Source organism: Molothrus aeneus, chromosome 16 (genome assembly GCF_037042795.1).
Source record: "Molothrus aeneus isolate 106 chromosome 16, BPBGC_Maene_1.0, whole genome shotgun sequence".
Lineage (NCBI taxonomy): Eukaryota > Metazoa > Chordata > Aves > Passeriformes > Icteridae > Molothrus > Molothrus aeneus.
The window spans coordinates 15,241,737-15,251,769 of NC_089661.1; the positions used below are offsets into that span (position 1 = coordinate 15,241,737).

A 10,033-nucleotide genomic window follows, 5' to 3' on the forward strand; every position below is an offset into this window, starting at 1 on the left:
AGGATACTCGGGGCCATGGGGAGGATGATAAGGCAACAAGGGGGATGTTCACTGGTACGCGGGATGCCGGGGGCTGCGGGAAGATGCTCGGGAATGCTCAGAGGATGCTGGGGGCCATGGGGAGGATGCTGAAGGCAACAAGGGGGAAGCTCACGGGTGCGCGGGATGCTGCGGGCTGCGGGGAGACGCTCGGGGATGCTCAGAGGATGCTGGGGGCCATGGGAGGGTGCCGGCATCCCGGGGGTGGGGGGGCTGCCGGGGGAGGGCGGCCGGGGGCTGCTGCCGGGGCGGAGCCGCGGGGCCCCTCCCGACGGCGCTATAAACCGGCGGGGCGCGGGCGCGGGGCAGCCGTCGCTGGGGTGCCCGGGGCCGGGCACAGCCCTGCCCGCACCGTGCCCCGCGCCATGGCGAGGGGACAGCTGTCGGGGGGCGCCTGGGGGGCCCTGGTGCTGCTGGGGCTGATGCTGCCGGCCGCCCCGGCGGGCGCCTGGTACAAGCACGTCGCCAGCCCCCGGTACCACACGGTGGGTCGCGCCTCGGGGCTGCTGATGGGGGTTCGCCGCTCTCCCTACCTGTGGCGGCGGGAGCTGCCGGCCGAGCCCCCCCGGCAGCCCGGGAGCCCCGGCGGGGACAGCGCCCCGGCAGCCCCCGGCCGCCCCGGCGGGGAGAGCCCCCCGGGCGCCGCCCCGGCCCCGCCGCCTCCGCCCGGCCCCGGGCGCCTCCTGCAGCGCCTGCTCCGGCGGGGCTGGGGCTGGGGCGGCCCCCGCCCGGCCCCCGCCCGGCCCCCGCCCGCGTCCCGCCAGCCTCAGGTAACGCCCGGCAGGGAGAGGGGCCCGGGGGAGCCGGGGGGAGCCGGGGGAGGGCTCGGTCCGCGGTGCTCGGGACGCTCGAGGGGCGCACGGGATGTGTGCGGAGCCCTGCGGTCACCCCGCGGTGCTCGGGATGCTCGAGGGGCGCACGGGATGTGTGCGGAGCCCTGCGGTCACCCCGCGGTGCTCGGGATGCTCGAGGGGCGCGATCCACCCGCGGGATGTGCAGTCCTGCGGTCACTCCGCGGGGTGCTGTGGGCCACCAGGTCACCGGGACTGTGAGCCTTGCAGGGGTTTCATCAGGAGATTGGGGTTCGGGGAACTTTGGAGGGGCGTCACCAGCTAAGTGCGTGTTTGTAGGGGCTGCACTTTGCCTTCAGGGCAGAAAAAGATCTGGATGAAGTGTCCAAGGTCGGGTTGGACGGGGCTTGGAGGAACCTCGTGTAGTGGAAGTTGTTGTGCCCATGCAGGGGGCGGAACTGGAGGATCTTTAAGGTCCCTTCCTACCCAAACCATTCCAGGACTGTAGGATTTCTGTGGCCCCCATTAGGTGCATCACAAACCTGCACTTTGTGGGACCGAGCTTCCTGTGCCCGAGGGGTGCCCCTGGGGTACCCGTGGGATATCCGTGGGGTATCCATGGGGTATCCATGGGGTGTCCATGGGGCTGGCAGCCCGATGATGCCAAGATGGCCCTCCCCAGCTCAGGACCCTTCTCCTGCCCCTCGGGGCTCAGCCAGGCTGCGTGGGACTGCCTCGGGGCCGGCTCCAGGCTTTACATTTCTTTCCTCTTATGTAAAACTGGAGCCAACATCCAGCTGAAATCCACCGAGGCTTTTAGCTGTTGGATCAGCCCCTGAAACATGTAGCTGTATTCCTCCCCCACTTCATTTTTTGGAGGAAATCTGGGATAAGAATCATTTTGGGAAAGCTTAGACAGGTCAGCCCAGCCCTGGATACGTTGTGCTGTCCTGGGCTCCGCAGGCTCTGACCTGGGTACACCCTTGATTAAATCCTTCTGATTTCCCAGGCAAATTCCCACTGGGAACCCTGTGGGCAGGTCCAACCTGGAATTTGGTTCTGCGTGGGGTTTATCTGCGTGGGGTTTATCTGTGTGGGGTTTATCTGCATGCACGGTGGCAGAAAGGGAATCTGCAGGTCAGATCTGAGCCTGTGGAGGAGGAGATTTAATGAAACTTGTGAATGGAGCTGTGCTTTAAACACTGAAACGGGGTCCCACGTGGGGAGGGAGGTGGTGCTGGAGCTGGATACTCCAAAATAATCCAATCCCTCTTCTCCTTCCAGCTCTTCCCTCTTGAAGACCTGGCTCTGAGGCGCTGACCGACGTGGTGGAGATGCTTCCTGTGCCAGAGGAGCACTGGCTGCCCCAGGTGGGACCTGCTCCCCTGGCTGGCAGGGAAGGGTCTCCTCGTTGGATCTGCGGGTACTCTGACCTCTCTGAAACCACACAGACACTGACATCCCAAAACTCTGATTTCTCACAGCCGCTGCCCAGCTGCGGTGGTAAATCCATCTTGTTTCCAGGCCAGCCCTGCGCTATGAACTCGGGGAGAAAGAAACAGGGGAGATATTTATTTTTGTTTATTTTTTTTACATTTCTGTACTGGCTTGTTTGCAATCTGATAGAAACATGTACTGTTCGCTTCCTCGGAACCTGCCCTCATTAAAATGAGATGTGATCAAAGGAAACTTTGGCTTCCTGGTGCTGTTGCAGGGTATGGTGGGGATCTTTTGAGAGCAAAACCTGGTCCGGCTCTGCACGGGGCAGACACGTCAGCAGTTGGGTCACTCCCAGATTTTTCTGACATGATTTAACTCCTTGACACAATTTTTTCTGCAGTTTTACAGTAAATCTCTTTTACTGCCTGTCGGGGAGTCACTGCCAGGCCAAATGCCAACTCAGATTACAAAATTTTGGGATATTTCCTCAACTGGGCTGTACAAAAGCTCTGCGAGCCCTCACTGCTCTGCTCGTGTTTTAGGGTTTAATTTCTATATATTCCCACTGATGGAAATAAATGTCAATCCCCATTAAAACAGGGAGAAGCCTCAGGGCTGGGCAGGAGCACATGGGGAAGGGGCATTGGAGCTGGTGGGATCTGGGATTTAGGGAAAACTGAGGTGTGGGGGGCTGAGTCTGGCACTGCTGAGCTTTGACCTGCCAGTGGATTTTGCAGGAAATTTGACAAAAAGAAACATTTCCACCCCTCTGCTCCTGCCAAGGTTTGTGTTGTCTTTGGTTGGGGTCTGGAAGGAAAATCCCCTCCTGGGGCTTGTCAGGGGAGCCAGGCCAGGCCATGCTGTTCCTGCCGTGCTCCCCTCACGCTGGGGCTCTGTCACCCCTCATGGGCTCTCAGGGAGGATTTGGGGGCTGTAGCCCATGAAGGATCATTCTCTCCCAGTTGTTTTCCCCACCAGTTTCTCCTCCATGTCCCCTCTCCTTCCCCCCTCCCACGATTTTCCAACTCCTGCCCTTGGATGCTGGGATGGGCCCGATGAGACACAATTGCTGCCCTTGAATCCATCCTTGGCAGAAGCCAGCAGCCCCTGGAGTGGCCATGAGGCCAATTCCTCCAGGAAAAGAAGGGGTAAAATGAGGCAGAACAGGTAAAGCTCTGCTTTGAATTGAGGGTGGACAGGGAGGTGAAGGGTGATGGGATGGCATCATCTGTTGGCAGCAAACACTTGAATGTGCCAGTTGCTGGAGTGAACCCAGTGAGACATTCAGTGAAAACCACAAACCCTTCACTCCTCACCTTGGAAAATAATTTTTCTTGTAGAGCTCGAGCTGATTCCCCACCGGGGCTGTAAAGTAATTTCCTCTGTGCTGATGTTTCTCTGGAGACATCTGGGCCTTCCCTGGGGGTCAATGAGCCAAATAAAAAGGAAAGAAGCTAAAAAAGGCATTGAATTACCCTCCCACCTCAGGGCAGGACCCAGCCATCCCTAATGGATGTTAATCTGATCCCTTCACAGGCTGATCCTGAGGGAGATCCCACATTCTTTCCCATCGCATCCCCTCCCTCCGAGGGGCTGCGTGCCCGCACCACCAAGATCCCATGGCTTGGGCCACAGGGACTCCCTGTGCAGGCCCCAGTGAATGCTCCAAAATGAAATGCAGCCACAGGGGTGCTCAGGGGGAGTGCCAACATCTGGGATTTACAGCTGGGAGCAAAGTGAGGGGACAAAAGCTTTAGAGAGGAGTATGGAGAGGCCCAGAGCTGCAGCAGCACATCGGGCCTGGCCCCATTCAGGGTCCTGGTCCTTCCCTGCTCCCCAGAGCAACCGTGCAGGGACAACTGCAGCCAAGGAGGACAATCCCCAGCTGGGATAGGTGGGGGGCTCAGAACCCCCCAGGTGCCAGTGGCACCAATCGCCCCTTCCCTCCCACCGTGTCCTGGGGGCTGTGGGCGGTGGACAGGAGGTGCCACCAGGAGTGCAGTGGCAGCTGGTGGCTTCCCCAGGCCCTCTTGTGGCCACAGCGGCCACCACGGAGGTTATGACGAGCCCTGCCACCATGTCCCCATCCCTGCTCCCTTGCAGAGCAGGGCATTGCCCCCGTGGGTGCCACTTTGCCTGCGTGGCCCCAGCCCACAGGTCCTGGAAGGGATGGACGTGCCAGCTCTCTGCTGTGCCCCTGCCCCGTGCGTGGGTTTGGGCAGCCCAGGGATGAGGCTGCTCGGGGTGCCCATGCTGCACTCCTGGGCTCTGGAGCTGGACTGGGGAAGATGAAGCAGGAAAGCCTTATCAATATGATTGTCTGGCAAAAGATTTTGAGAATATGGAAACTATAAGCGAGATTGAAATGAAAGCAAGCTTTGAGATCCCTTAGTTACTGAACAACTGGAAAACAATGGTGTGGCCACTGAAGGTGATCCCCTTTTGATGGAACAACACCCTCTGCTTGCAGACAGGCCCAAGGGTCAGAGCAGACCCTACAGCTTGGCAGAAGGGGCCCAAAGAGGAGTTATTAGGGTTTAAAATGTAACACAGTGTGGTAATGTAATGATTCTTACAGGCTGTATGTAAATGCTATAGGATTGGTACTAGATTGGTTTGTGAGAATTAGAATATTCAGCACAGAAGAAGATTTATTGTATTGTAATGGGAACCTCGCTCTCTTACCTTTTTTACTCCCTTACTTTCCTACCCTTTTACTCTCTTACCCTCTCATGCTCTTGGGCCTGCTCTGAGCTGTGCCTGGCAGCTCCCAGCAGGGCCCTGCCCCCAGGCCCTTTGCAATAAACCCCAAATTCCACAACCTGGCTGCAGAGATCTCTCATCTCCGTCCACCCCGACTGTCCTACCCCCCAATGCTCCTACAGAGCTGGAGGTGGCCCGGGTGCATGCCCAAGGCTGCCTTGGCACTGTGTGGTCACAGAGGGGCTGGCAATGCCCGCAGTGCCCGGTGCCAGCGGGCGCGCTCTGTTCCAGGCCCAGAGGCGGGTGAATCCCAGCGGCTGTGGCAGGCAGGAAGATGTCCCACCCCAGGCCGGGGCAGCTCCCTTTCCTTCCCGGCTCCCTGGCCTCCCCCAGGGGAGCAGCAGCAGCCAGGGGGGGCTTTGGGAAGGGCAGAGGCCGGGCAGGAACCGGCGGGCCTGGGGGAGCTGCTGTGAGCTCACGCTGGGCTGGCCCGGGCACACACAATGGCCCCTGCGGGTACCAGGAGGAAGAAAACTCCCCAAGGAATTTCCTCCAGCGTCTGCCCTGCTCAGAAGCCGTTCCTCAGGGATGCAGGCCAGCACTGAGCACATCCCTGGCTGTGGATGGAAATCCCTTGCACGGAGCTGGCTGTCCTGGATGGTCCCTGCAATGGGCCCAGATGGCCCCTGTGGGCACCAGCCCGCTCAGGAGCCAGTCCCTCTGGAGTTCCATCATCCATGGGGCTTTCCTGTAGGCACCAGACACACCCCAGCTCCTGCAGGGAAAGGCGGTGTCCTGCCTGGCACAGGCAGTGGGTGTCTGTCCCACGGGGACTCTGGGTGTGGGAGCAGCATCCCTGGAATTCCCAGGTGGAGGCTCAGGTGTGGCCAGCCTGGCTGGGCTCGTGGCCAGCTCACGCCTGCACAGCAGCACCGGCCCCTCCGGCTCGGCTCAGCTCAGCTCCCACAGCTCAGCTCCCACAGCTCAGCTCCCACAGCTCTGCCACCTCCTGCAGATAATAAAGGAGCTGCCAGCCTGTACAAGACGGATCTCCCAGCTCTCAGCAGCGTGGCTGAACTTTCTGGACTTTCACAACCCACAAAACCTGTAATTAATCACGCTAATGATCGGTTCTCCTTCTATCCCCATCAATCTAACCTGGGGAATGTTTACAGCTCAATAGTGCCACACACAGAGGCTCAGGGAAAATGAGGTGGTGTTTTTTATGAGCTCTCCTCTCATTCCTGGTTCCTCCGGCAGCACAAATAAATCATCCCCTTTGAAACCATCCCCTGGGAGCAGCCAGGCCCAGCAGCCCCACGCTGAGTGATGGTGAAACAAGGGAGGAATGAGCACGGAGCATCCGAGCCAGTGGGAAATCCCAGGAGTTCATTTATTCCCAGTTAGAGCTAATCACTGCAGTGGCATGGGCTCTGCACTCCCAGCAGGGACCATCAGCACGAGGAGCAGCCCTGAGCTCGGGCACAGCTCCCTCCACAGCCAGCAAAAGGTGCTGGGGGTGCTGGAAGTGGAGCCTGCTGAGCTCCAGCTGTGGGGTGGAAAGCTGGAATGTGAGTAAACACCAGCACTGATGATGAGGAGGAGGCTGAGCGGGAGGAAGAGCAGCTCCCATGGCTGGGAAGGAACCAGGAGAGCCAGGAGCAGTGTCCAGCCCAGCCCTCAGCCAGCAAAGCTCCCAGCCCTGAGCAGGATGAGCTCAAGGGAGTGACCAACATCCCGGGACAGGGATGGACATGGAAATGCCACCAGATCTGCCCAAAGCCACTCACGGAGCCACGAGTGGGACACAGGGCTCTTGGCATCTCAGCAATGAGTGTGCACCAGGAAAAGCTCCCACCCCTCTGGAAGCTCTGGCACAGCCCAGTGGCTCCATCATCACCATCCTCCTCCTCAAAGAGCTCCTCAAACAGCCTCCCACTGCCTCGGGAACAAACCTGACTGAGCAGGCCTGGGGGGTCAGCTGAGGATTTCCCAGTTTCTGGATGGAGATGGACTTTGTGGCTCCCCAAAATCCCCACTTGGAGCTGCCAGGGAGCCTGGAGGGTGACTCTGATTTCTGGAACTGGGAAAGTCTTCACCTGCATTTTAAATTAGTGTTGCAACAGCATCAGGCCTCAAGCAAACGGAGCAGGACACAGGTGGGATTCTCTGTCACTGCTCAACCAAGTGCAGGGAGGGAATTGGAAGCAGATGTTGACCAAAAAGAGCTCCAAACCCTTCCAAGCCACTGAGCTCACAGGTCCCTGGACTGCCCCTGCCTCCAGGCAGGCCCAGTCTGGACTTACAGATCTGCCCAAATCAAAACACCCAGAAATTTAAATGGAACACTTCTGCCTGAGCAGGATCTGCTGGATTTACCCAAGGCTCTGCCATTCCAGGGTGCAGGAACCTCTCTGTGCTCTCTCATTTTGTTTTCAGTGAGACTTGGGAGGATGGGAAAAGGCAGGATGGGCAGAACCAAAGGGATTTTGTACCTTGTGAGGATCCACATTTGCACAGTGTATTTTAATGTTCCTTCCAGCTCCTTCTCCATCAGCTTCAGGGGGAAAATGCAAGATTTCCCTGTGATCTGTGTTTGTGCCAAGGGATGCACAGGCTGTGTCCCAGGACAGGCAGGACAGCCCAGAGCTGTGCACCAGAGGCACAACCACAGCTCCTAAAGTAGAGGGATCACAAAATAAATGCTTCATTTTAGGATCACAAGGTGCTCAGGCAAAGATCCAGTGCTGAGTCAGGGCTCTACCAAGTCCCCTACATTCTCTGCAATAAACAGATGGGTTTTTTGGGGGAAGGAATGCCTTTTGCAGACACTGAGGTTGAAAAAAATCAATAAATCCAGAGCACACTTAGGGAAATGCTTGTAATTTAAAAAGAGCATTTTTTAAAAAATTCAAACGGTTTCCCCCCTTTTCAAAATATTTTCTCTCTGTTTTATTATATTGTTAAAAATTTTTCATGCTCCCAATGCTTTCAAAACAATATTCAAAAGGGTTAAAATATGCACTCTGACCACCCAAAAGATTTTCTCCCACCGTGTTTTTATTGCACCGAATCAAAAGAAAAACTTTTTGGTTCAAATAAACTTGAAACAATTCCTTCTCCTCCCCCCTTCCCTCCAGCATTTTGGTTTAGCCAGTGAGTGGAAAAATCAATTATTCGCACTCCTCTAGGCCGATAAAAAGCTTCAGGACTCCACAAAGAGGCTCAAGGGAGCAGTTGTGTTGTACAGCAAATAAAACAGGCTCAGGTTCTCAGCTCTCCTCTGGGGTCACCCAGGATCCTGTGCTGAGCTCGGCGCTGCTGGGGTGACACAGGCAGTGAAGAGCCAAAGCATTGTCACTGGGGGAACTAAAACATCCTCCTGGGGGGACATCAGATCCAGCTTTGGTGGGACATCACATCCTCCTGGGGGGACATCACATCCTCCTGGTGGGGACATCAGATCGAGCTTTGGTGGGACATCACATCCTCCTGGTGGGACATCAGATCCTCCTTTGGTGGGACATCACATCCTCCTTTGGTGGGACATCAGATCCTCCTGGTGGGACATCACATCTAGCTTTGGTGGGACATCACATCCTCCTGGGGGGACATCACATCCTCCTGGGGGGACATCACATCTAGCTTTGGTGGGACATCACATCCTCCTGGGGGGACATCAGATCCTCCTTTTGGTGGGACATCACATCCTCCTGGTGGGGACATCAGATGCAACTTTGGTGGGACATCACATTCTCATGGTGGGACACACACATATCATCCAACTTTGTTGGGACATCACACCCTCCTGGTGGGACACACGTCATCCTGGTGGGACATCAGACCCTCCTGGTGGGACCTCATGGCTGCCAAGCGTGTCTGGAGCCAGGGCTGAGCCCATTCCCACCCCACAGTGACAGACACCCCAAGGGACAGCCCCCAGTGCCCCCCCCAGGCCCAGGTCTGCAGCTCCCTGAGCCACCCTGCCTGCAGGGAATGAGGGGGGAAGGACGGGCAGAGATAAATAATGCTGTGATGTTTCAGGATACATCCAAGCGTGGTTTTTGTTCCAGGGTTTTTGAGGGTGAATTTATGCATAACTGCAGTGGAAGTAGGGTTTTTTTAAGCAAACTACACATTAAAAGTAAATCAATATTAATTTCTGGAGCCTTTTATTTCCAGCCTCCAGCTGGCAGCTGTATTTGCTTCAGCCCTGTAAAATCTGGTGGGAAAGCTGTTGAGGAAGGAGAAGCTGCAGAAGAAGGCCTGAGAACCTGTGTGAGAGGAAGAGTCACGGTGACACTCAGGGCCATCACTGTGACAGCTGCTCTGGGTCGTGTCCTCCTTGTAAGAGATTTCAAGGAAATGAAGACGAGGAATGCAGAAAGGTGAAGATGGGGATCTCTGTGTTTCATCAAAAAAACTCAGCCCAGGTGAAACCCAGGTGGCCTCTCCAAGGATCAGCCTGGATGGAGCCGGAGCCTTTCTCCACCAGGAGTCATCGGATCCTGGAACGGTTTGGGTTGGAAAGGACCTTAAAGGACTTAAATGTCCAGTGCCACCCAACCAGTGCCACCTCCTGCCATGGCAGGGACACTTTCCACTGGTCCAGGTTGCTCCAAGCCCTGTCCAACTTGGGGACACTTCCAGGGATCCAGGAGCAGCCACAGCTTCTCTGGGCACCGTGTGCCACAGGGATCCACCAGATCGCCGCTGCTGGGAGGCTTTTGGCCCCGGGGCTCCATCAGCCGCTGGTGCCGGTGTCGGTGCCGGTGTCGGTGCCGGTGTCGGTGCCGGTGTCGGTATCGGTGTCGGTCCCGGTGCCGGTCCCGCCCCGTCCCTCGCTGCGGCTCCGCCCCGTCCCCTCCCGTCCCGCCGCCGTCCCCGCCCGCCGCGCTCCCGGTGCCGCGGGGCAGCCGCAGCATGGCCGAGCTGCGCATCGCCCCGGCCCCGGCCCCGAGCCCCGCCGCTGCCCCGCTCCCACCGCCGGCCGCAGCCCCAGCCCCGGCCCCGGCGCCGGCCCCGGTCCCGACCCGCCCCTCGGCGCCCGCCCCGGGCCG

At 57.8% G+C, this 10,033-nt stretch overlaps 1 protein-coding gene across 1 annotated transcript; it reads left to right on the forward strand.

Annotated features, from left to right (window-relative positions):
- The first annotated feature begins 368 nt into the window (after nt 1-368).
- NPW (neuropeptide W) lies at nt 369-2,513 on the forward strand. The gene is made up of 2 exons (XM_066561123.1): nt 369-809; nt 2,115-2,513. The coding sequence occupies exons 1-2, from the start codon at nt 405-407 to the stop codon at nt 2,148-2,150; spliced, it is 441 nt and encodes a 146-aa protein (XP_066417220.1). The 5' UTR covers nt 369-404; the 3' UTR covers nt 2,151-2,513.
- Nucleotides 2,514-10,033: the final 7,520 nt, after the last annotated feature.